At 45.7% G+C, this 27,605-nt stretch overlaps 1 protein-coding gene across 1 annotated transcript; it reads left to right on the top strand.

Moving 5' to 3' along the window:
* The first annotated feature begins 3,425 nt into the window (after positions 1–3,425).
* Positions 3,426–27,605, top strand: SSPN (sarcospan). The gene is made up of 3 exons (XM_010118116.2): positions 3,426–3,899; positions 17,010–17,096; positions 23,160–27,605. Exons 1-3 carry the CDS (start codon positions 3,567–3,569, stop codon positions 23,523–23,525), a joined length of 786 nt encoding a protein of 261 aa, XP_010116418.2. The 5' UTR covers positions 3,426–3,566; the 3' UTR covers positions 23,526–27,605.

The following is a 27,605-nucleotide window of genomic DNA, read 5'->3' on the forward strand; positions in this document are numbered from 1 at the left end:
TCAATCCTGCATCCGCCTCTTTTCTCCATCCCCATTAAACTTCCCAGCGTGTAAGAAATGCACGTCTGATTTTGCAGGGAAAGCTAGCCACAGTGAAAGAATCTTTTTCCCTCTTGTACACACTGTTTAAATGTTTCAAGGCAACAACATCCTCATCCCCAGTTTTTTCAATGTATTGGACCACTGTTTTTTTTCTCTGTGTGTATTGCTGCAGAGATTAGATATGGTGTATATGATTCTAAGCATGCTTTTTTTTTTTCTTTTTTAATTACAAGTGACTGTCTTTGTTAGCAACTGGTTAACACCCATCGAAGCCTTGAGGTTGTCCCAGTAAAAGCAGGTGAGCTGTCAGCCAACGGCTATGTTACTCAAATAACCATTTGAACAGCAGGAGCAGCAAAGCAGAGGTGGCTGAAAGCTGCTCCTGTTGGACCAGGTCCAGCTGCCCTTCACCGCAAGGATGGTGCCTCCCTGCATAGGCAGATTGTACCCAGCCCAGGAGAGGGTCCCTGCCTCAGCATGACCAGGGCAGATCGCAACCTTGGAAAAACCAAGTGCTCCAAGTGGTGCAGCTACTCTGGACCCAATGGCTGTGAGAAGGCACACTCTGGTCTACGTTGACCACATTTCGTAGTTTCATACCCACACCTTTCAGTTGCTGTACAGAAGGCGTGCCCTGAACTGGCCGAGACTTCTCCTGCCTTAAGGACCCTGGACACCAGCCACACAAGTGGGATTTTTGAAAGGGGCTGCAGGAGGCTGGGACCCAAGCGGATCTCCCACCTACACCCTGTGGGAGATGTTCAGCCTGCTGCCCGTGGAGCATGGCCTCATTTTTGAGATACTTGCTGTGCAGAAAGGTGTTTAGGCACCTGTTTTAAGTGAGATTATTGGGCCAAAAGATAAGCAAGGGCTGCTATTGGCTGTAAAGTAAGTGCTTGTTCATTTTATTGACTTTGAGTTAAATCCTGTTCATCCTCCTCAGGCAATTACTCCCCCTGAAACCAATATGACTATCGGCACGAATAAAGCAGTTGGATTTTGTCCCCTTTTAGAAGACAACGATCATAAATCTAGCTGCCAGCACAAATGCAGATGCTAAACCCAGGGTTTTTCCTGGGGGAAAACCCACAGTAAAGATTTGTGGGCATAGAACTAGGGAAATGGATAGGCAGAAAGGAAAACAAAATTTAACTTCATTTAACTCTAATTAATACTTATTATTATTAGGGTAAATGTTCAACTGGGCATCACTAAAACATGTGTTCTCAGCTTTGCCACTGCTTCCCTATCTGACCTTGATGATGATCCTTGAACAGCCCATCCCTCTCAAAACTGTGGTTAAATATAAGTGTATGTGGCTTTGAGATCGAGAGACCTGGTACACCAGTAAGTGCAAGCTGTCGTAAGGATGTTTTAAGAAAGTGGTTGATGGTGACAAAATGTCTTGGTGAAAAGCTAGGAAAACACGGTACAGTAAGCAACATGACTAGGGAAGGGAGTTTTTTCTGGTTTTTTCACCTCTAGTTTCTTTGCTCTTTCCTTTTTTGAACAATACATCTTAATATTGCTTTATGGATGTAGCATGAGAGTTATGTGTGCATAAAGCGCCCAAAATCACTTTGTTTCTAGTTTTATTTCATATGTTCAGTTACATAAATAACCAAAGAGGATATTGCTTAACCCATAAAGCAAAGTGACATCATAATTTATTAATACATAAGACACAGTTCATTGCTGTCAGATGCCATAAAGTGCTGGAAATAGAGTAGTTTCTCAGAAGGCATTGCCAATATGTCAAAGGAAAGATTTCTTTGATGCTATCTCAGCATGCGTAAGATCCTGTCCAAGTACTGCAACATTTTGGTTATTCCCTCCTGAACTGCTCTGCAGCATTCGAAGACAGCTTTGGTAGTGATTTCCCCAACATCTGATGTCTTCCTGCCTGCCTCGCTCCTCCCAAGGCTTTGCTCCTCTCATCTCCTCAAATTGGCTCCTCTATGGGAAGGAAAATTTACAAATACATAGCCAAATGGTGGGGACAGATCTGGCTGGCCCATGTATGCTACTCCTGTGGATGTTGTTGGGAGAGCAGCACAAGCCTACGTGTCCTCACAGCGTCCCTGTGACAGTGGGGACACGGAGCTGCACACATGGAGGAGGGGTTTCCGTGCTCTGCTGGCCCTCATGCAGCTCCTGGCTCGTAGGAGGGCAATACAGCAGGCTGTGCACACTCGGGCCCTGGGCCAGCAAAGCATTTAAGCACCTGCTTACCCCTAAGCTTTTGAGTAATTCCTCTGGCGTGAGCTAAGCATCGTGGCAGCCTCCCGCTTCCCACGGTCTTCCCTTGCGAGGATGCGTGCCCCACGGCCTGACTGAACGCATGCTGCCGGCATTGCCTCCGGAGCGGGACTTCTCACCACCCACCTCTTCTTGCTCTCTCCTATTCACAGACCGAGTATTTGCTGTCTAACTGAGCAGGCCCCAGTCCTGCCGGCATCTCTGTGGGCGAGCCCCCAGGGAGCCCCACCACTATCCAAGAGGCTCTTCCAGGGCTCCCAGTGCTGGATTCAGCTGCAGAACAATTTTAGAGCATTCTAGGAAAAAAACACCATCACATCTGTTGGTGTGCTGTCCTCAAGCACCAGTGTGAGCCAACATATGGATGAAGTGTAGTGACCACATGTCCACCAGAAGACATCCTTCTCTCTTGTAGGCAACATAGAGAATATTCTTCGTGCGGATGACTTGCAGCCCTAGAAACTCGCTCAGCAGATGTTCAGCTCCGTGCACTACCAGTACCTGCAGAGATGCACCAGTCCTTGTCACTGGTCCCTGTCTGCCTAGCTGTGTTTTTGCAACTTTTGGGAAGAGATAGGATTCCTTTTCGCTCCTCAGGATATTAATTTGAATTTTTATTTGTGTTAATTTCATACTTTCTGTACACGTAGTCAGCTCCCTCCCACTGAAATGCACCTATTTAATCTGATTCAGCCGGTGTATGAAACGTGCCTGTTGTGTGCATGGTGCTGTGTGGGTTCACCAAGTTACGCTCTGCATGCCAGTAGTCCCCAAAATCCCACAACGTGATGAGCTCCTACCTGCCTGCTCGGCGCACAGGCAGACACAGGCACTTGGTCGCTCCCGGCTCCCTGGTGAGACGAATTTCCCTCCCGTTCATCAGCTGCCAGTGCAGACTTCCTGCATGATATTTGCCTGTCCAGCTCCTCCACAGACACGCACACACGTGTGTGCTCACACCTATGTAGCCGTGGCGGCATGCACGCTCAGCCGTGTGTGCGCAGCCGGCCCCAGTGCAGAGCCGGTGCCTGCACGTTGGCAGTTCGCTACCCCCCTTGAATCCCCCTCTTCTCTGGGCTATATGTGGCATTTCGAAGCTCTGACAATCTGCTCCAAATGTTTTCCATATTTGTTCAGCCTCCTTGATTCAAATACCAGGAACAACTCAGCCAGCACAAAGCGAAGCTTTGGGGGGCAAAAAAACTCACACCCCCCCATCAGCACGCGCACACACACACGCACGTGAAAACCTGAAGTTCGTCGGCATGGGAAAGAAGGAGGAGAAGAAAAACCAGCACAGCACGTCCCTGAATAACCAGAGCCAGACAGGGAAGGCACCCGAAGGGGAGAAAAGCACCGACTCGAGCAAGGCACAGGAGCCCGCGATGAAGAAGAAGAAGAAGCAGAAGAAATCCAAGGGGGATCCCAAAACCGGCCAGGAGGAGGAATCCCACACTTGTTGTGGCTGCCGTTTCCCGCTGCTGTTCGCTTTGTTGCAGCTGGGACTAGGCATCGCTGTAACAGTGCTGGGCTTCCTTATGGCAGGCATCAGCTCTTCTCTGCTAGTCAGAGACACTCCATATTGGGCTGGGATAATTGTAAGCATAAAGTCTGTTTCTCCATAAAGTGCCTTTGCCAACATTAACGCAAGCTGCATGACGCTCCACTTTAGACTAACCAACTGCATGCACAACACCATTTGAGTTATGCTAACTATAAATATTCCTGGGATTAAATGCCTGGCTATACTTTCCCAAGGAAGCTGCTCCTGCAGAATAACACGATCTTTCATCTTCTTCCCTGAAATGCCCAACAGACCTTAAATAAAATACAGCGTTGCTGTTCACTAGATGTATGTATTAGCTTGTGCTTTGCGGTGAACTCCTGCCTGGTGACGCTGAAAAATCATGTTGATTACTTACGCTGCCTTCCCTCTTTTTCCACCAAACCATAACAATCAAGTTTTAGAGGTGAGAGCATGACTCTATAACTCTCAACTTTTAGCCAGGCGCGTTAGCAATGGTGAGAGGAGAGAAATGGCTGTCTTTTGAGCTTCCTCGCTGTGCTGTGTTGAAGAACCGCCGTGATTTAACCCCTTTCCTGCCCGCTGCTCCCCAACTTCTCCCCCGGCAGAGGGAGAGCCCACACGTGGCCATGGGGAGGGGGACAATGCTGGCGGGTGAGTAATGTGGTAGGGAATGGGAGCCCGTCCCAAGGCCCGCTGGCTGCTCCCGCCAAGTCATGCGCAGTTTTGAGTGTCACGTCAGCCTCACCGCACGGGCTGGTGGGGACAGGATAAAGGACAGGGTCCTACTGGGCACAATCAAGAGGCATCGCTCGTGGGGAAGCTCAGGCTGGTCCTCAGCGCTGGCTGCCCCTGCAGAGACATGGGGAGGAGGAGGAGTGGAGGTCTCGATGCTGTGCACGGTGTGGCCCTGCTTGGCCATGTGCTTCCGGAAGTGCAGTTTGCCTGTGGAGAGACAGGATCGGTGATTATGAGCCTGGGATGTGCCATGGATGGAATTTAGTAGGCAGATTTTCTTTTCCCTAGGCAGCAGGCTCCGGGAAAATGCATGCTGATGTGTTAGCACTGGTTTAGGTGTTGTTAGACTGTAAGAACTCCCAGCAAATAAATTAGTGTTTCGGTACTTAAAAAAAAGATTTCTTGATGTGATAAACAACTACAAGAGCATCTCCCATAAGTGCAATTCCTTGCCAGTTGAAGGATTATCTGGACACCTGAAATGTTTGAGGTTTGCTGTATTCATCCTGCTAGGTGACCCTCCAAAGAGTGGAAAGAGCTCCCACAGGAAGAGCTCCTCTTACTCACCTCACCCTTCTTGTTTCTCTTCCAGCCAAAGAGGTATCTAAGAGTTTAGCAATGTTTTACAGGGCAAGAGCCTGCCCTTGCTCAGGAGGAGAACTTCCTCCTGGGGTTTTCGCTGTCACAAGCCAGCAGAGAGTATGGTGATAAAATAGCAGCATGTGACATTTTAATTCCTCCTGTTTATTTGGGGATTCCGGAGGCCAGATTATTTCTTCTCCAGATAGCACTTGTAGAATCCCAGGTTTGAAATAGCTTTTCTTCTAGAAAAAAGTTGACATACAAAGACTGGGGAAAGAGTGAGCTGGACTGAACTTGCGTATGGCTAGGGATGTGAGAAAAGCCATGGAAGCAGCGCCTGTCCCATGTGAACGTCATAAGTGTCCAAACGGCATCTGAGACATCTGCATAGGCTTGATCTCCCTTGAGGAGGCCTGAAACCCCACCAAAGTCACTACTTTCCAAAGACCAGGCTCTGACCCTCCTCATTTTTAGCAGAAGCTGCCAGCAGTAGTGACATTTAGATGCCCACATGAGGCAAAGCTCAGTCACTTTCAGAGTCTCCCCCTGAAACACAGGTAAAACTTGCCATGTGTGTGCCTGAGCTAATCCCCATTTCAAAACAAAACTCAGCTCTCAGCTGTGGTGGTCATGTTTTGCGCCCATCAGCCAGCCAAGACGACTCCTGGGGGAACGCATCTCCTGGGACTGTGCTGGCTGTGGGGCTCAGGGCTTCATTTAGCATCATGTTATAGGGTGCCCTGGTTATTGGGAAGACCAGTGCACCCTGTGGGCTGTAGGTAGGGGTTGCCCCATGGGAAGGGGTTTCTGGACCCAAGGTTTGAGTCAGATGGTGACTGTCACCTTGGGGACACTGATGCAATGTTGAGCCACCGACACGTTCAAGTGGAGTTTCTGGGTGTGCGAGTTGCAGGGTGCTGCTGGTGAGCTGTGGCAGGGAGCATGCTGAGGACCAGCCTCTGGAGACCTGGAGGGAAACTGCTCCATGAAGGAGGACCCTTGGCTAAGGTATCCTATGTGCAACTGGATGTCCTATGGGCTGGCTCTTGGGCTGCTGTGGGAGAGCTGCATGGAGGGCATGTGGGTGGGGGATGGATGACCCACGTGCTGCTCAAGAACAAACCTTGTGGCAGAAAGTAACTTCCCAAAACTCATTTATTTGTACAGAAATGAGCAACAGAACAGAAATATGTGGTGTAAAATACCAGAGCATATTTGTTTTAGTAGCATCCCACTCAAGTGCTCTTTTTAAAGGACTTGATTAGTATTCAGAATCAAGAACTTAAAAAATCTATTATTGAGACCTTTTTAGCAACGTTAGAGATAATGGGTGAAGCTCGTTCCTAATGTTACTCCTTTGGAATTACACCAGGGTTGGATTTGACCCCATGACTGTTAATGCAGAATGACAAAAAATGAAGGAAAATTGCTAATGTGTTAAGTAGACCCTGATTGATTGAATTTTTTTTTTCTTTCTTTATTAGTGTAAAAATGGTGACACTGTTCCTTGCGGAAAATCAAATGCTTTAGTGCATTACCATGAATGAAAAGAAACTTATTTAGAGAAGCAGCTAGGGTAAAATGCTCCCAAAGAAAACCAAACTATGCAAGGCAGTCCAAATTAAACCAGTTCAAAACCTGACTGCCTAGGTTTGTGAGGATAACGCAGGCCAAGGATTGGGTTCACCATCCCGTGGAATAAATGTAGCCAGCGATCCACTGATGGGGAGCAGAGGAGGCCGCCGGCACTGGAAGGCCAGGTTCCTCACAAGGAATGCCTGGCACTGACCCTTCCCTCCTGCAGCTCCTGCAGAAGGAAATGATACAGCTTGCACTGCATCAGAAGTGTTTCACCGTGAAATTCAGTTAAAACCTACTAGTTGGAAATGCATTTCATCTGAAATGCGTGGGCCATTAGTCAGAAACCAAAGGCAAGGTTTACGGACAGAAACCACAGAGCCTACGTGATTTACCACTTCTCCTTTGGCTTCAACAACCTATTCCCTGTAAAATGACACATTGCTAGGGACAGGCGAATACGTGCAATTAAAAACAGTGAGAGTGGCATTTGTTTCACCTACCTGTAGCCTTTTACAGCGAAGGTGTCCAGGTCTGAAACTGTTGCCCGACTCCTCCGTAAGACCTGTCCTGAGCACCCAAAACTGCAGGCTGGACCACCCCGGGCAGTCTCTTCCTTTTTGCTGTTTTGAGGGAGCTTGGACAAACTCTTCACAAATCCACCCAGGAATGCAGGGTTTTAATTTTTTTCGGTGTCTTGCCACTGACTTGCTGTGTAGCTTTGGGCAAGTTACTTAACCTTGCTAAGACTTTGTTATTTCCCCTGTAAAGTGGGGTTAATAGTGGCTATCCATCACCCCTTGCTTTGAGATCCTTGGATGAAAAGTGTTGGAGAAGCAGTAGATATTAATGGTATCCTTTTCATTCTTTTTCATTAACTTGTGGCCTTTTGACACCCAGAAGAAAAAACGATGAATTTCTCCTTGAAAAATCTGCTCTCAGATTATTTCCACTGTGATCAAAAGTTGAGAGTATCACAGTTTTCATAGGCAAGCTCCCTTTCAGCTCCATTTTGCAGACTCAGACAGTTAAGAAAGTTACAGAAATGCTTATCAGAAATTATTATAAAGAGTGTTTATTATTTCTATCGGAAAATTATTTTAAATCCATGTATGCGTATGGATGTACATAAAATCATGACTTTAAAAAAACATTTAAAAAAATATATTTCTCAAGCAGCTCAAGGCAGCAACCATGGCTCCAGTTGTCACTTATTTTATTGCAAGAAATGTCTCAAAAAGTCTGCCATGGGCCAAGCCCCCAGTCCCAGAGGCTCTGATGCTTCTCCCTGCTCAGGCCCTTCAGGGCCACATTTCCCCAGGCCTTTCCCCAGGCCGGAGGGTCCCTGAGCTTTACCCAAGGGGTAGCTATGGCTCAGTGCTTTTTGGCATCAGCGTTCGAGCATTGGGTTCTCTGACTTGGTGGAGTGAGGCTGATGTGGAGCTTTGCAGTGCAAAAGGCAGGCAGACTTTTAACACAAAAAGCAATTTAATTATTCTTCATTTGCCTGGAGTCAGAAATGTTTATGTCTCTTCAAGTTTTTATACTTTTTTTTAAAAGTATAAACTTTAAAAACTTTAGGCCAAAAACTTCAACAAAGGAAACAAGTTTTTTACTTTGAGCTTCTCACAGACAGGGATAAGTGAGACAAATGAAGATCCTATAATGGCTGGAAAACCAGTTTGCAGGAGATGAGGGGGGAGAGAGAGGGCATTGCGTGGCAGCATCAGGGAACGGTGCAAGACAACCTGGGCTGGCAGGGGAGTCTGACTGGCTTCCACGGTACAACATGTGTAGCAAATAGACAGGACTATCTCCCAGCGCTTCGTATCCCTATCAGGTGCTGATAACTGTGATGTTTGTTTAATTGATGTACTTCTGCATGAAAGTCTGACTCAGGCGGTGGGTCCTGCCACTGACTCAGCACGTGCTTGTGGGCTGGTAAACCCAAGTGCCAAAATCAATAGTGCTGCCTGTAACAGGCAGCACTGACCCAGCCTCTGCCTCTTTAGGTTATCAGGATTTGTGTTGTTTTGGGGCTGGAAAAGCAGAAAGGTGGTGTGACAAGCTCCTTGCACCCAGCACCCTCTTTGGCTTGTACAGCTCTCAGCAAAGTCACTCCGGCATCCTAGTTATAAAATTAAGCTGAACTTTTGAAATGGTAGAAGATGGCAACAGGGAGAGGCCAGGGCTTGGGATTTTTGTCCTGAAAATGGGTACAACAATGGTGATCTGTATAACTGTTAAAGAGGAGCCTTGAGAACGTTGTGAGATGGATGCTGAAGAGATGAAGAACTGTATATAGGCATCTGGGGAAAAAAGGATAGTACCATGCTATGAAGTGATATAAATCAGAAATCAGGGCTAAATGTGTTGTGATGATTAGCTGGGGTTGGTTAGACCTGTGCTCCTCTGGACCAGAAGGGATTTGCTGTTCCTGTAATGCAGATGGTTTCCCTGGTTCAGTATAAAAAAGCAATTCAAGGGCGATGTTGTCTCTGATAATTTCACCAAAGATGAGGAGCTGTAGATGTTTCCACCTAAAAGCCTTTCTGCAGATGGCCTCTCACGTGATAAAATGAGGCAAACCTGTATGGGTAAACCCCTCTCAAACTCCTTGCCTTTCTCTTTCTGGTTCTCCCTACCTGCTGGATGTAGCGCTTTTCCATGAGGACGGATGCTCCGGCTGCACGATGGTGGCCCTGCCAAACATCAGACAACCGCTTTACGTGTGAGGCAACACTTTTATCTTCCTAGAGAGGGGCAATAATTGGGAAGCATCCTCAGCAAGAGCGAGAGGCAACTCATCCCTTTCCATATTGATGTCGGGGATGATTGACTATTTAAAAACCCCTGAAATGTGTTCTCTTTTAAAGCCTGAAAGGAGAGACACTTTCTTGTTAGCCCTGGCCCCTTGCTGGCTTTTTTTTGTTGTTGTTTTTGACATCTTTTCCTGCAGCAATTGTGGAGGTGGCTTTCAGTCAGGCTTTACCTCCTATACAGCCTTGCTGGGTTTTTAACTTTCACTTGTTATTAGGGAAACTGATTTCAATTTTTAATAAAAGGTGACACTTAGAAACTGGTGGCATCAAAGCAGCTAATGGAAATTATAGCCGTGCAGGCATCCATTTTTTATACAAGCTAGCTTCAATTAGCCATGGGCAAACATCAAAAGGTTTGAGGGAGAACGGCCTTCAAGAAGAGCCTCCAAGTTTAGGTATTTAATTGAACCTTCTCCAAAGTATGTGAAACTCTGGATGGTATGCAACAAAGTACACTGCATGAAATATGCTATGGTGGGGTTTCCAGTGCTTGTTTATCACCACATATATATGTAGCACCAGAGCTGTATTCTTCAGAGCTCTCTGCCATTAAATCTCATCATTTTCTAAGAGCAACTATGCACTGATGCCTGATTAACAGAAATCTGTAATTTTGTTTTGATCAGGTATAGAGTGGAAAACTTTGATGGGAAAAAAATGTTGAAATGTTCTGAAAGAATGGTTTGAGAAGATAGCTTCATGCCACATGTCTGTGTGTGCAGATAGCTGGTCAAGTGCTGATCTAATCCTGGGCACCTCTGTGGTTTAGACCCCTGGTCTAGCTGCAGCCTCAAGGGGAAGGAGGGAGGAAATCAGAGTTCTTGGCTGGATCATGTTTGTGCAAAAAGCCTAGGTGAGATTTGGAGAGGGAGATTGTTCAAAGAGGTTTCCTCAGTCCAGGTAACTTTATGACTACAGAGGTGATGGCTTTCCATAGCTTCATAGTCATGGACACATCTCAAACCACGAGCTGTGTTGACATAGCACTCTTAGCCATGCTACACTTCTGATGCTGTAAATCACTGCTGGCTCTGGGACCTTTTAGTGTTTTTTTTTTTATTTTTGTGCCCTTAGGCTTTTGATCGCCCAGCACTGTGTTTCTGACTTAACAGCAGTGATGGACTGCTGCTGCAGCTCCTGGCGTTGTTCTTGCTGGTAGCCTGAGCAGAGCTTTGCTGAGGGAATTAAATCTCACATAGCACAAGTGACCATTTTCACTGCAGAGTAACTGACCTAAACAGCAAAGATCGTTAAAGAAAAATATGGTTTCATTCGATTATGAATGTTCTTGCAGGGTTTTGATTACTTTACAGAGTTTAAAAGAAAGTTGTGTATCTGTCATGGTGTGTTATTGTACGGTTTGAAGGGATTGGTAGTAAAGACATCACTATTTTATTCTGTAGGTGGGGCAGGGATGGTCAGTTATCATGGGTTTTACAGCTGTTAAGAGACTGATTTCCTAGGTGATGGTGGCCTTTGCCTGCAACCACAATATACATGTTTATTGTTATTATTACAGCTATTATTTCTGGAAGTAATTTATATGCAACTAGACTGTCCTTAAATCTAACAAGAAATCTACAAGAGAAAAAGCCATTAAGATGTGATACCTCTGCGCGGCAGACTGGCTTCTTTTACATCTGGTAGTGAGACCTAGGCTGACCCGAGGCTGATGTGAGCTAGCAGTGAAAGCTGCCCGTAGCACCCACTTTCATTGCCATTTCCTCAAACTTCATAAAGCCAATGAACATCAGTGTCACTGTCTGCAACAGCCTGTACGGATGTCTGGCATCAGAGATGATCCATGTTCATAATGGCAAAGACAATGGGAACATTTTCTTTCTTGTATCGAAGTCTGCGTTCAGTGGGATTGTTAAATTGTGGATAACATGGCTTCTCCAAATATGTGGAGAGGAGCTAAAGTGAGCCATCAAGCCATAAGCCTCTGAGGGTAAGCCAGAGACTTCAGAGATAGCTACAAGAGATAATTTCTTTACCCTTGTCCCTACAAACAGAAAGATCCACAGTGTCTTGATGTGAGCAACTGTGAAATAACATATCCATAATGGAAATTTCTTCCTAATTCTGTTAACAGCAGTTTTCTCCCTGAAGTCTGAGAGTTTACATTCTTATTAAAAAGTAAGAGCCCACCTGTGGGTCTCAGCAGCGCCGTCTGGCATTGCACTGCTTATATTTGAGAGGTGTCCTCCAATGTGTCTACTTTTTGCCCCTAAAGGTTGTTGCAGGAGGTTCTTGCTAAGAAGCCCCCATATAAAGAGCAGATGAGCTATACTATATCTTTGTGTGTGTTTGCAGCATTTGTCTTGTGGTCTGGCGTAGGCCCAAGCTGCTCCTTTGAACCAGGTTTTCGCCTCCTTCCTTCATGGTGGATGTTTCCAGCTCTCCCACTTTACCAGCCTCATGTGCCAGGGTTTCCAACATGCTCTGGGTAGGAAGTGCTTTGCTGGAGAAAATCACCTGTTCTATAGCAACACTGAGGCTAAAATTGTAGTAATAACAAAAGAAAAGCCAATTTCACAAAGATACAAGGGAGAGATGCAGACAGATTAGAGCAATCTGTGGTTTTGAAATCTGTCGAAATAAAGCAAACCACATGAATACATCAGTGTGTGATAATGAATGCAAACCACAGCAGAAATTTGTGCCCTACGTGTTCATATTTCCCCCAATTCTGTACATGACATAACCATCTTCGTCACTACCATGGGATGTCCTTGTGCTGCTTGTACACCTTGTGCTTAGTCCTTGCAGGGCTAGATGAGAGTGAGTAGCAGGGAGGTGAGGACGGGGAGAACGGCTGCGTTGCCCGGAGCCTCGTGGTCCTCACTGGGTGGCAATGTCTGTGGGCTTTGTTCAAGCGCCCTTCTGATTTGCCACCTGTGTTTGCTCCTGTCGGAGAGGGTGAGCCTTTTCTTCTCGCCCGTGACACTTTTCGGAATGAGTTTAGTGGGAGGGACGGGGTTGATTAGTGTAGGAGGATAATGGCACTGTGCTGGGCAGGGTGTCAGCTCGCCATGCTTTGGTGGCAGCTGGAGCTCTTCAGCATGGCGAGATCAACTGAAGGAAAGCTGATGGTGAAGGATTTTGGGTACACAAAGCTTGAGATCGATCTTCTTCTTTACTATTTCTTCTTTACTACTGGGGTTCTGGTTTTAAGACAATCAAGATATGTAAAGGCACGCTCCTTGCAAGTGCCGAATGTGCATTGCAGTATGGTTGCAGTCTCGCTGTTGAACCATCTATTTTGCAGCAGTGTGTGAGCCTCCAAGCTGTGAGAAACACCCAGTTGTGCTAACCCGCATGTGCGTATACGGGGTGATGGTTTGCCAAAGTCCTGAAGAGCCAAGGACTGCATGCTAGCTCTCCATGGATGCAGGGATCCTCCCAGGCAAATCAACTGGGACCTACTCCTAAACGTGGTTGGGATCAGGTCCCATTCCTGCTGAAATCTATAGAATCTTGATTCAGTTCTCACGACACAGGCTTTAGCCCTCTTTGGAGTGGGGGCAACCTGGAAGATGCCTACTCCTATTTTGACTGTGGTTTTAAAAAATTTAGTTCTTAAGTCACTTTTCTGCCCTTAGATGTTCCTGCCCAAAGGAACGCATGTCTACTGCTTCTCGCTACAGAGAAATAGTATTGAAACTTTTCTAGAGCATAAACTTTCAAGTTTTTCAGCCAGCTCTAGTGAATGACTGTTTTCCTTGGATTGTGAACTGGGGGATTCCACAGGGTGTGACTTAGCCAGAATTAAATCTGTACCCTTCCTAAATACATCCGTATCACATTTGGATCTTTTTCTAGACAGTACTTTTCTAAATTTAAATTCTTTCCTTGCATAACCTTTCACGTCACTACCTATTCAGCAAAGGGTGTGTTAGTCCATCTGGAAAGTTTTGAAATATAGGATCTTGAAACAAACTTGAGTTGAAACTTACTCAGCATAGAAATGTGTATTTCTAGATTTCCAGATAACAGCTACAAGAACTGATCTAATTAACTGCTATTCTGCAGCTCTTAGAAAATTTATTTTATTTGTATAACAAATGCGTATCGATTGGTGGCAAGCAAGTGCTAAAGCAAGTTCAATTGCATTTTATGTTGTGTGCCCAGTCAATAAGGCATAGGAAATGTATGCTTCACGCTGGGATATTGCAGTGGCTATTGAAGCACTAGGACGCAGGATTTACCTAATGCTACTTAGCAATCAGCATCAACAGCATCCGTAACGTGCCTGCTGTAATGCCGCTGTCTTAGTCACTTAGCGGGTCCTAGCGACTATTTACCGGAGGATTTTTATAGTTATTCTATTACACTTCACGGGTATAATTCAAAACCGATCTATTAATAATGTATAAAACAGAAGCATAAAGCTGTTTTCTGTATAAATGTTTCACACTTCGGTTTGCTCCAATGAGTGAATTTACCTTTAAAGAACTGAAATGCAAACCATACATAGGTCATAATTCTCAGCAACATTATTTTTTACTGCCACTTACAAAAATACACATCTCTGGTTCAAAAAAAAAAAAGTTGGTATATTGTTATAAAAGAAATACTTAAGCCTTCTGAAATATCCTGGCCAAGACTTGACAGAATCCTGATCCAGTGTAGTCTTTTATAAATACCTCTCTACAAATATGCCTCTTCAAGTATCGCTAAGTATATTATTTAAATCCCAGAAGAACTTCGGAAAGTGCATGCAGGAATGGAAATCCTTTTAAATGATACTTTTTTGAATGGGAAGCTTTCTGAAGCGGGAGGTCTGATCCTGCCACATTGAAAGCCGTCAGGGTTTTCGCGGAGGTTGTACAAGGTGCTTGATGGTAGAGAGAAATTCCATCGCTGGTATCTGATTCTGCCCTCGGAAATGAATGCAGCTCTGTCGGCTTTCTGTGGGAAAATGGGAACGGGAATGGGAGAGCGGGCACAGTCCCATGATGTCTCACAGGAGTAACCTGAGGCAAATCTGGCCTTCGGTTCATGCAAGTGTAAATGCCCACAGTGTAGCCAAAGCGAAGCAAATCTGATTTATTGCTCATAAGAAGATCGTTCAGCACCAGATCCTGAAAATATTTAGGTCTAGCTTTGACGTGAGCAGCCCCTTTGATTTCACATGCACTTGGGGATGTAACATTAAGCGAGTGTATTTAAGGTTTTGGGGTTTTTTTTAATTCTCGCTGCAGGTTTTTTCCTTCAGCCAGGACTGCCACTGGGGGAGTTTATCATTTGGATATTACTAGAGATATGATCTCCTTAAGATTTAAGTTTTATGGGCATGTTAATTGAATTAAAAGATTAATAGACAGTGCAAGGCACCAAGGACATAGGCGATTAATCCTGAGAAATAAAACATAGTTGAGTCACATAGAAGCACTATAGGGAGAAAAAAAAAAAAAAAAGGAGCACTGAAGGACCTTTGACAAGAAAGGTTGTTTTTTTTTTCCCCCGACAACCCTGTCAGCTATGGCTGTCAACAATAAAAAGAAGAAAACAAATAAATTGGAGGCTGTGTGTAAGTCACAGGACCAGAATATAAATACACATGACGTGGAAAGGAGTAAATAATACTGACGCTTTCTTTAGAAATGTTCTCAGGCAATACTTCCTATTCATGTCCTACTGAAATGACATGAAATAAAACTTTATGGGAAAAAGTGTTATTAATCACACAGGTTCTTCAGGGACATGACTATCCGTGTGTTGAGAGGCACTCTTCCTTTACAGGGCTGCTGTTTAGCACCTCACGCCAACAATGCAGATATAAAGAAAAGTTTGGTATTTTGTTTATCAGATCATAAAAGAAATGTGTTTAACTGTTGCTGTCTAAAAGGAAAGTTATGCATTTTTCACTGCAGGTCAAGCAGTTCCCTATGGAGCTGTAAAGCTGGATGTGAAGAGCGCCATAGTGTGCAGCAAGCAGGTGGGGATGGGCTGCGAAGGAACCCTAGGCTCCTGCAGGCATCTCCATGGCATAGTCCCACCTCTGAGCAAAGGCAGCTCGCACTCAGGCTTGGCCTGCTCTGGGAAGGCAGAACGCCTCGAATTAATGAGAAGTCTTCAAAATTCCTAAAGTAAAAAGAAGGGGGGAAAAAATTAGATTCTTGCTGTAGTCACTGTGACTTTAATGGCTATCATCTATAATCAAGATGTTCCTAGCAAGGAGGCCAAAGCTTGCTCCCAGCCCCGTGTGAAGACAAGCCTTAGCACCTTCGAAAGCATGCTGGCTCATCTCAGCTAAGATCCCCACTAAGGCTCTTCACACCTGGGCCTTTTTAAAAGATGTGGTATGATATGGCATTCAAAAATGTGTAGATGGCATCGACTCACATGTTTGTCCAAGGCAACACAAAGATGCAAGTTTGGAGATTCCTCCAAGTGTAGCTCCAGTCAACAAGATCTGCTCCATCTGCAGGCACAGTCAGGACTCCTTGCATCCACTGATTTGGCCCCGGAAGCCCCACAGCAGCACAGGAAGCCCTCGCTGGGCACCTGGGGACCCGGCTCTTCTTGTCCAGGCAGGGGGAAGCTGCCAAAAAGCAGCAGCCCAGTTGTGGACCTGCTGCTCTTGTGTCCTCCTGTGAGGTCTGCTCGCTGGTCCTCTGAAAACATGGGAGAGGAAGGCACTTGACTTGGAGTGCTTAGCACCATGGAGGGACCCAGAAAATACTGCTTAAAAAAGGAAATTGTATTTACTGGGCTAGCTCTTCAGTGCAAGATCTTCCCTCCTTAGTTGGCTGGGGAATGTCTATCAGTGAATATCTGCTGCTGTAAATAAATCTCAAACTTCAGAATCAAAAATAAAGACAGCTAAATGAATAATGAAGTGCGTAAATACTTTTCCATTACTGTTAATCTTCAGCAATTACTGCCACAGGGCTAAAATGCAGTCTCAGATTGCAGGGGAGATGTCTTTGGTAAGGTGTCCACTCTAGGAGAAGTTGAAGGCCTCTGCTATAAACTATGCTGCTTCTTATCCAGCGGCAGCTATGGCCACTGATTTACAACCTGCACTGGTGACATAAAAACCCTGTCAGTGCCCAGTGGTACATAGGATGGTGCTCTTTGGGCTTGCAAGACCAACTTCATAAGTCTTCTGCTCCTTTTTGACAGTTATTTACACGGACAAAATTTGACTATGTCTGCATCTTTTCTGTGTCTGGCTGGGCTGTGTCTTTGTAGGTCTGGTTCAAAAAGTCCCTCTGAGGAAGTTTTTTGTGCCTCAGTGTCTGTAAAGCGAAGGTTAAAGCTCATCCGCACATATGGGTCTCTTACATGCATGGCTGTAGCCCCTACTCAAACAGCCTTACTTACACACTGCTCCTTGAGTTACGGTCCTGCTAACACAGAAAGGTGCTTTAGCTTGAAAAAAAAACATGTTTGTGGTGTTGTTTGTTTTTTTTTTTTTAACTTTGACACAATTTATGTCTCTTCCCTTGCAGGTCTGTGTGGTGTCCTTAGTTGGATTCGTTATGCTTTGTATTTCGTACCAACCTGATGAGAAGACGTGTGTGCAGTTCACAGTAAAGGTACCTTGACTTTTAAAAATTTCTTTTTCTTCTCATGTCATTAAGGGTAATCAGAAAAGTTGACACTGGGGATGTTTTTAAGACCGCATGAAAAGAAATGAAAATGCACCTGAAATGCAAGAATGGTTTTCTGGTATTTTCCAGGCAGCTAAGGAAGAAACTGTAGCCTCTAAAGGGGAAACTCTAATAACAAATATTTCAAATCAGAACAAGATACCATTTTATTTGCCATGTTTAAGAATATCAAAGAAATTCAGATCAACAAAGCTGGAATAACTTGGGAAGTGTTCAGTGAAAGATTGAGGGCTACTGATTAAGCAGAGATTTTCGTAGGGAGCCATGTAAGAAGTAGGGGGGGGTAAAACAGGTCCACTTAAATCTAGTTTTAATTTTTAATGTGATCTAAGAAGCATCTCAGCATCTCAGCATCTTGCCAGCAGTTTTGCCCCTCACCATGAAATAAGAAACTGCATGGGCACAAGCAAATTAAAAAGTGTGGCTGGAGATCTCTACCTGCCCGCCTCCATGCTCGGGGAGAGAGGGGCTGAGCATCGGTAGCCATGTGTCAGCGCAGGGAGCCTTGTGTCAGGGTTGGGTGTCAGTGAACATGGGAAAGCGTTAGCAAACCATGGGGACAAACATTCTTCCACGAAGCAAATTCTCATCCAAGCATTGCAAGAGAGGCACAGAAACTGTGCAGCACATGCCCCACCTCGGTTCCCAAAACTGTGCTTCATTGACACTGGTAAGCCACTGGAAAAGAAAGGTTGAGAATGCTTGATCCAGATGTGGCATTTTTAGCATCATTTTTTCTGGGGTGTTTTTCCTTATTATTGTAATTGTGAGGGCTCTTAATATGTTGCAGACACATAATAACCAAGACAAATACCGACACAAGCAACACAAAATAACAGTGTTTATTAACTGAGAAAGGCAGAAGGAAATCAAATGTAAGGAGTGGCTTTTCAAAACCTGGCATTCATCCTCCCTTAGAAATTAGACCCCGGTGTGTCTTTTGTGCTTCTCTCAAGCTTCTCCCTACTTACATAAAGAAAGGGAGAAGAACAATTGTTTCTGCCCTTGGATTGCCTTTACATTCTCTCTCCATCACCTTTACACCCCGCAAGTACTCATTATGGCTGCCCAGGGAGCCGCTGGGCTGGGCAGGAGCTGCCACGCCAGGCTTTATATTGCTTGCCTTGCAGCATTAAATTGAACTTGGCATCCAAGCAGGAAGGGAGTCATCCCTTATGGTGGGAACGACATGTCGGGCTGGGCAGCTCAGATGTCTCTACCACCCTGAGCAACACAACTCACCCTGGCAGTGAGGAACGTGAGCCATGGCTCCTGCAAGAAAATAAATGTTTTTAAAGTGCTTCCCAGGCAACATAAAATGGGTTATTCCTCGTCACCTGGAAGAATTAGAGCTGATTCTCACTTGAAAATCTTCTGGTTCAATCAATAGCCCATGGACTGTTGCCTACACAAAACACCCTCCTCCCCGAGATCCACCTTCCTGGCTTTTCCTATTGCAGTACGCCACGAAAGTCAATCATTCCCAGGCCGTTCACCTCTCCTGTCCCATGTCCCCACCAGCAGCCGTTATCCCACAGTGCCTCCTCTTCCTGCTGCCTGTCCAGACTAACTGCTTCTGGCTCTAGGGCACGTACCTGTTTTAAACAAAGGAAGACCTCAGAGTCTCCTCCAGGACTCTGATCACACAGGACTCATCTAAATCTCCAGTATCACTTCTCAGATCTTCAAATGTCAGTTAAAGCCTGCCTCTGAACAAAAAAAAATGAACATTAGCTATGCCATGACGTGACAAGTCTGAGGATGCAAAATTACAATAATGAGGCAAAGCTGAGCAATTTGGGTCGTTCTTTCCGCCTCAAAGGCCTGATGCACTGCAGTTGGGTTCAACCCCATCTGCCCCAATTGTCCTCCTGGGGACTTGCTCCCTAAAGCAGGCCCTGCCCTCATGCTGGTGGCTGGTGCCCACTGAGGCTTCCCAGCATCATCCTACAAGAAAGTCTTGGATGGGCTTCTCTGGAGTGCAGTAAGCACCCCAGGATCCCTTGCATAGCCCAAGGGCCAGTCTGGGAGAAGGATCACACGCACAGGCCTGGGGGATGTTAGTCAATGCCCGAGGTGACCCAGTGACCACTGCGAATGGGAAACAGGAGGAGACCTGTGCAGTCCTCTCTGCCTTCCTCCCTCTCAACAGCTGCTTCTTTCGTTTCACACTTGTGTGAACCCTGGATCCAGTTAAAGAAGGAGGTGTTAGAACTGTTTTCAGCAGAAATCCCTTCCTGAGACTGTTGCTTCACAAGCAGAGTTCGCTACCCGGTGTGCAGTAGGCCAGTCTCACACACAGAGCTGAGGTACCAGTTTGTTTCAAAGTTGCACAAAGTCGGGCGCTATGTGGATTTCCATAAAGCTCGTGCACCTTTCTGGCGTATTGTGGTACAATTTATACAAAACAGATAGAATTAGTACCTCCCCAAGTAATGCCTATTATGTAGGGATTGGCTAGTACCTTACATATAATTTTGTAATATTTTTTACCTACTAGGCATGCTCAAGGGTAGGGGTCTTTACTTGGATGGCGGTCTTCAGCTCGAGGGGTGTGATATTTAGTATTATAATCAGGATCATTCACTTAAGGACTCTCATTATCACTATTTTGCTGACTACTGCAATTTGTTTAAAAACATTTTAATTGGCTTACATACTTCTCGTGATAGATGTTACTCTCAAAGATAGTGGTCCCTGATTAGGTGTCCTGAGTTTATCACTCCTGTCCACTTAATGAACATCTTGACCTTCCAAAAATTATTAACTCTCATGGTCGGCATTAACGAACATCTTGACCTTCCAAGAGGATTAACTCTCACATTTCAGCTAATTGCACAGGTCAAAAGAACAAACCGGCCTTCTATTGTATGCATGCTTGCATAGCGCTGAATTCAGCCGACTACAATACTACTGCGAGTGTCTGTAGTACCCTGTGCGTCCATGAAAAACAGAGACCACCAGCCAAAGGGAAGGTGGTTTTGCCCTTTGAGGGGACAACAGCAAGTCCCAGGCTGAGTTTCTGCCCCTGCCCCATCTCTGAATCTGCAGGAAGCGTGCTCTGCAGTACAGCAAAGCAGCGTGCCCAGCGGTTATGTGTGTATTTAAAAGGAGAGATCCTCTTCCCTTGGCAAAAAAGAAAAAAAAAAGCCCACATAGGAAAATCTTGAGATTTCCTGTGGACTTCCTGGGCTATCTGCTCATATTGGACAGACCACCCACTGTGGTCCCCACCACAGCATCTCCCGCAGTAGCGTGACACCCTCTACTCCTGCCCACCTCGCCCCGGCAGCCCACGCCATGACACACACACCACAGTTCCTGTTCTCTGCATGGGCTCGTGCCTGAGCCACTGCCTCCTTCTAAAGAGGTCCCCTAGATCCATGTCTGCAAACCCTTCTTGTTTCACCTCTGATAACTAGGAGAAGCCTTTTCCATCAGGAACTTGATCCGTCTTAGGTTATTATTTTCTTTTTGGCATGGAGCAAAACTATTGCCAGTAAATACTGCTTAAATGTTTCTTCCGCATATGGGGAACCCAACGGAGGGTGAGCTGCCATGCTCTGACCTCATCCTATGCTGTTTCTCCCCGCTTCCCTTTTCCCCTTCTATTTAAACAGCAATCACTGTGCCTATCTCTCTGAGGCCTTTAAAAAACAGTTTTCAGTGGCAAGTTCTAGTTCCTGGGCAGAGCTCACTACGTGGCTGTATTTGCGATGTTGAAGTTGCCTCCAGCTCTGGCATGTGATTAATCTGCTGATGGGATCTCAGCGCTCGCTGTCTTGTGCTCCCTCACAGGCAGTATTTGCATTTGCCTCACCTTTGATATTTGGAAATGTGCTCATTTTCAGCGGCTCACACAGAGATTCCTCTGCAAACATCTTGTGAGAGTAATAAGCTATTTGGAAATTGCCCTACATCCCCACGCATCTCTGCTTGCATCTGAGGATTGCTATAAGAACCGCCTTTATATTTGGTGCTTTTCAAAGGGCTTCTGAGATTTCCTTCCCTTTAGGTACACAACAGACAAATTCTTGCTTACTGTACCTGTAGTAGAGTAGTTTAGGCTATGGATTTCATGCTATTTTCTACTGACTTTGGGTAGAAGTTGGCAGCTGAATAAAATACCTGCCAGGGAGAATCAGGCACACAGTGTAGTCCTGGCTCAACATGTCATTTATTAGGGAGGCCTGATTCTGTCTCCTGCTGATCTGAACCCAGGGTCTTCCAGCCAGTCTGCCAGGACTTCTGCATCACAGAACAACTTTGGTCCCTCAGAGAAGAGGAAGGGTCATCAATGTTTGTCCATTTTTCGTTTTCCCCATCAAACACACTTGCACCATCTTTTAAAGTAATCACCACATCTGTGTTTGCAGGGGGTCCATCAGTCAGCAGCGCTCCCTTCTGTGCGCTTTATAGGAGGAGGTGTCCCCATTTTCCAACTTCACCTTTCCCATGGACCTTTACCTTGAAAGCTGCGAGGGTAAAGTAATTGCATTTAATAAGAGTCACCCTCATTTTGAAGCTGCCCTTGGTTTAAGGCTGCAGAGGAAGTCATTAAATTTAATAGTAGCCAAGTCTTGGAAATGAAGATCTTACTGTAAGAATTCAGTGATATGAGCAGAGAAAATGTATATGGTGCTTAAAGATCTGCAATAAGCCCAAGTCTATATTTTTTTTCAAGCTGGCAAATGAATAGGAAGATTGATTCATGCTGTAGATGTGAGACAAATACACCAGGAGTGTGTATTTTATCAAGACATACATACTTGGAGTTTCAAGGTCATAAAAAAATGGTTTTATATTGATAGTTTGTTTGTGGTATTGAGGCTAAGAAAGAAGAAGAGAAACTGCTGTTTAAAATAACAGATTCCCAACCATGCCATGTGTCTGACAGATAAGATGCCAAGAAAAATAAATGTTTTTACAGTGCTGAACAGAACCAAAAATGCTATTTTGACTAAACACAAAATATTATTTTAATATACATTCACAAGTATTTTGTTTGCAGCAGAGCAACTGCCAGTTCCAGCTATCAAAAGCAAGGGAAGTCCATATGCTCTGCTCTCCAAAGGTCTCAGGTGCAACCCTGAGTGGCAAAGGCTCTGAGTTGCTGCCAGTTTTCACATGTTTGTAGGGGTGGACTCTGCATAGCTACCCTTGATAAAAGCCACCCTATTTTATAGTTGCCACTGGTGTAAGGAGTAGGGAAGGGAGTGACAAACAGACCCTTGTCCTTCTCATGCCTTAGCAGGGGCAGCACTGGGAAATGAAAGGCTCTTGCAGCTCCTTCACGCCTTTGAAAGACTTCTTCACATTTGTGGGGCGAGTTTTGGAAGGCGACTGAGCACAGCACGCCCTTTCTCGTGGAGATTTGCATTGCCGCTCCACAGTAGGACCTGGGAAGCAAGCAGGCTGGCTGCGTTCACAGGGCCACCTCACTGCCTGATTTGCAAGTATAAACCAGATTTGTTTGGGCATGCAAACCAAGAGCTGGGAATAACACACAAGCAAAGTTTCAAAACCACCTACTTCTCAGCACAGCCTGGGATAAGATGTCAGCCCAAGCCTCAGTCTGCTCAGCCGTGCTTCAAGGCAACTGCACTGATTCATCTCAGATGATGACTGAGCCACTGCAGGTACAACGGCAGAGGAAGATGCTCCCTCTCTCTCTATAAAGCTTCTTGCTCTCTAGAGACACAGATTTCTTGGTGCTCTCATCAGATCTCAAAATTGCAAGGTGATACTCATATAAAATATGCAAGGTTGAATTACTAGTTCTTGAGATGACCTGCTGAACTTTTCATCACCCAAGAGTTATAGATGTCTTGCAATTTTTGAAGCACACAATGTCCAGAGAGTACATTGAATGCATGCATTCCCTGTGGAGTACATGTGAATGCATTCGTTCTGTGTTCCTCATTCTCTGTGTAGCTGGAAAAAGGGTGGGTTTTTTCTCCTTTTTTTTTTTTTTTTGCTTTCTTTCAGCTGATGTATTTTCTCCTGAGTGCCCTGGGTCTGGTTGCCTGTGTTTTGGCAGTGGCTTTTGCAGCACACCATTATTTGCAGATGACAAAATTTACCTGCGACACCATCCTCGAGTCCTGCCAGTGCAAACTGGACACCGCAGACCCCCTCGGTAGGACCTTCATCTACCAGGACGCAGCTGACTGTGGCAGCCTCACCAGCATGCTCAACCTGTACTTACTTCTGCAGATGGTTCTCAATCTGATTGCAGCCCTGGTGTGTCTGTCGGCATGCTTTGTGATGTGGAAACACAGATACCAGGTCTTTTATGTGGGCGTTCGGTTCTACCCTTTAATTGCTACTGAAGGCCAGCAACAGAAAGTGTAAGTTCTGAGCTGGTGAGGGGTTGCAGCCAGGGAACAGAAAATGTCAGTATATGCCACCATAGACACCACGGATGGATGAGTGTTTATAAGGTTTTTGACAAGGAAAAACATTCACATGGTTTTAGTGAATACATTTTTCAATCAATATATTTTTAAGTTTTAAGAGCATTTCATGTGATTGCTCTTGCAAAAGGTCCCTGGCGAGATTATCTAGAGGTCACAAAGTCCTCAAGATGCAGCTGTACAAATACTCACCAAAGAGGATCTTCAATACCCATAGACAAAATGAGACAAAAAAAAACCATTGGGGACTCATCTGCAGGGCTACAGCAGTTAAGAAACAGGGTCCATTTCCCTCACTGGTAGATATCTGTTCTTGCATTCAGAGAAGCTATACCCATTTCTACCAGATAAGGATCTGGTCCAAACAGCTTAATTACAATTATGCTGATCATGCGTAAGAAATATATTGCCTTTTGGATGCTCCGGATATAATCCATGCTAACCTGATGGGGATTTACCATACGGAAAAGTAATAAGGGAGGTCAAGACCTCTTCAAATGCAGACTGAGACCAACAGCAAAGTGAATATATTGATGACTGCAATATAAAATATAGATAAGATTTTTCAGGGTGACTAGTGATATAGGTTACCTAATCCAATCACTCATAAACAACAGTATGAGTGGGTTGACTAGCAGTGGTTTGGTGGGCCCTGCTTGAGACCCCAGACAGATTTCTGAAGTGTAAGTGCTTAGCATTTTGATGGGAACGATCCATTTAAGAAACCTCAAGTTGCACTCCTAAGGTGGAGGACCCTAAACCGCTAGTCACGTTGAAAACTGTGTTGACATTGCTGTAATTGCAGGCTCCCAAACCTGGCCTCTAGCCAGTTCCACCAATTATACTCCGAGCACAAAAGGCCAAAAGCATTTTTGGTGTAACTCCTCTGGAGACAATCAGCCTTCCACACCAGCAGTGAAGTTGGGCCAACAGCCCTGCAAGATATATCCCTGCAACAATGAATGTTTTTAAAATGGGGTGGAGGGAGGGAAGCAAGAAGAGACTGCCAGTCTCTCAAAGACATAATTTATAATAATGAGGGCAAGAGAATAATGATTTCTTAATAAGCAGCTTAGAATAACAAACCACATTCAAACAGTGCTTTTTCACCCTGAAAGCGTGGATCTGGAAGTGCTTTATGTCTTATTAGCCTTACACCGAGCCTTACACCAAGATGAGTATGTCGGTTTGCCCCTCAAACTGTCGTTTCCACTTACACAGCGTGGACTTCTAAATGTAGGAGCCTTTTGGAATGGGCAACATTTTGCGCTGCCTGTCTATTGCTGTGCAAGGGCAAGGCAGCTGGTGCTCACACCCTGTGATGACTAGGGATTTCCCGATCCCCGCCAGAGCAAGGGTGTTTCTGAGGTGGGGTGGAGCAATCACATGCCAGAAAAACTGTTCCACAATCATTAGCAAGGAGGAAGCAAATAGAATTTCTATAAGGCTTCAAAGAAGCAAAAACTTTCTTTTTCTGTGGCAAAAATAGGGAGTCAAAACCCCAGTCTGACAAAAAGCTGGTGGTCTAAGTAGCTCTAATCCCACCCAAAAACTGTCTTCCATATGGTGATGGCACATCATCCCAAGGCTAGACCAGCATACCTCCAGGGTCAGAAGATCACAGTACACTTAAGTCTCTTGTGGTCTACCTAGAGTACTGCTCGGTATACGTGCTCGAGTTTTTGTCATGGAAAGTGCTTCTAGAGTAGACGTAGCGTCACCAAGGTGCCCTCTGCCAAGCTGCAAATGAGGAGCTTCAGAAAATGAAGGTTTTGAGACCAGCTTCCAAATGGCCTTTTTCTTCCAGCTAAAAATAACAGTCACTAGTAAGCGTGGCTGTGAGGCACATTTGCAAGGGTGCCTGTTTGCTTGCCCATGTGTTGCCACCCATCCGAAGTCCTAAGCCTGGGTCCCATGTGTGCTTGGAGCGATCTGAGACGGTGGTAGAGTGCGCGGGTGCGTTGGTGATGTGACACCCAGCCGTCGGCATCAGCAAGGCTGTCCATGCGGTGGCGAGAACCAGCCCATCTCCCCCGACTCTGGAGGACCATGATGCAAACAACACTCGTGGACCTGTGCCAGAGCCAGCCTCCCATATGAGATGGATGTGCAGAGGTCCTCTCACCTGCTGCTCGTACTCAGACATTGGTTTGTCCTCCATCCCTTGCATGACTGCAGCTGTACTCTCTGTCGAAGTATGAGCAGAGGATATACCTTCCTCTCAACTACACGATCTTCGCTGCGCCTGCTTCTCCCTCCAGCCAAAAAAAATGTGGGCTCTCCTCTCTGCGAAGAAGATAACAAGAAATTGGAGAGGGACCAGGGGAGGCTGAACAACAGCTGAGATTTGGGGCTTCCTCCCACCCTCACCACTGGGCCCTGCGCCCTGATGGCTGGCAAAGCAAGAGCGGGGCACGTTTCCCACCTTTCCCAAATGTCTTCGTTCTTCAGACGATAACTTGGTCTGCGGCACTCTGGCTTGGGCTGTGCTGCGTGCAGGCTTGCAGCAGCAAGCTGGCACGGGAGAGCTCTGGTCAGCCCCGGGCAAGTGACATTTCCACCAGAGCCGAGATTTTGTCTCCTTAATCCTTTGACCTCTGTCTCACACATGTGTTTTCACTCCCTGTCTTCCATCACCTCGCAGGCGTTGGGCTCCTGGAGGCCAGCCCGTGTTAGATGGGGACTAATTAGCTGGAGACTTCTCTACAGCACGGAAGACGCAGCGGCGGTGATCACAAGGTCACTGGAAATGCCTTCAGTGCAGTGACAAGAAAGAGAAGGGAGATCTGGACAAGCATAGCAAGCTGTGCACCTCCATAACTCCACTTCGAGCCACCGCCGCTGAGTTTGGTTCACTAATCAGCACCTTGCAGCTTAACCCTTTGCTTGGGAAGAAAGCGATATTCGTTGTATGTTCTGTTGGTGTTTTAATGCTTAATGAATAAATACAGGGCATTTAGATCTAGCAAAGATTAACTCTCCTCTTTATATATCTCAAGAGCTTAAAGTCAAAACAGGAGAGACGGGGAAGCAGACACGGTAGCGTTTGGAACCATTTTCCCCTTGGGTATGGTTTTACAACATGTATTTTGCTCAGATCAAGAATTTCAGAAAGTACTAATTAAAGGATTTTCACCTACCACAGCAGCTTCAGGCAGCTCCTAGCCTTTTCCTGGTGTCAGAGTCCGCACGGACTGCACCAGGAGAAAGACAGGAACCAAAAGGCTCAAAAAGGACAGAGGTGCTGAAGAAAAGAACACTTTTTTTTTTTTTAAGTCCTGGAAATTTATTCTCTGGGTGAATTCTGCAGAAAGGGGTAGGATTAAACCACCACGGACACACAGAAATTGCAAAGGGCCCTATGTAATTTAGTCTCACAAACCCAGGTGTGATTCTCATTTGCACCCTGGCCACTTTACACTGTTTTCACAGTGTAAAGGGGTTGTAAAGACGGCATCAATCATTTTTACACCTACTTTATGGCCATTTTACACAGCTAAAAGGGCCCTTTGTGTAAATGAGAACTCAAGCCCTAGAGAATTTAATAGAGAGGAGATCCTTTCTATAGACTGTGCTAGACCCTCTAATAAGGTCTATTACTGGGATATAACTCTCCGGTGGATTTTATAGCTTGGCTTAGAGATCATCAGTCTCGATTAAATTCAGTTCTGCAAAACTTTTCTGAAGGCTGTAACCCCCTGGTGACATGACAGCTCCCCCGCCCCGAGCAGACGGTGATGGTGTGGCATGGATAACTGCTCGGTTTTCTGAAAGGAGAAGCAGCGGCTACCACTTTCCTCTGGCTCTGAGGCAGTTTGGTGTTGTGCTATGCAAATACTGGAGCGGCAATAACGGCAACGAAAAGGGAACCGAGACGTGGCGCCTCACACAGAGCCAAAATGTCACATTCTCAACCTGGCCAGGCACCAAGGTGGCACCCGCTCCAGATGGTGGGCTGCCCTTCACGCCCCTCTCCTTCCCCTGCCACAGTGGGTGAAGGTGAAGCATCACTGAGTCC

Source organism: Chlamydotis macqueenii, chromosome 1 (genome assembly GCF_036417535.1).
Source record: "Chlamydotis macqueenii isolate bChlMac1 chromosome 1, bChlMac1.mat, whole genome shotgun sequence".
Classification (NCBI taxonomy): domain Eukaryota; kingdom Metazoa; phylum Chordata; class Aves; order Otidiformes; family Otididae; genus Chlamydotis; species Chlamydotis macqueenii.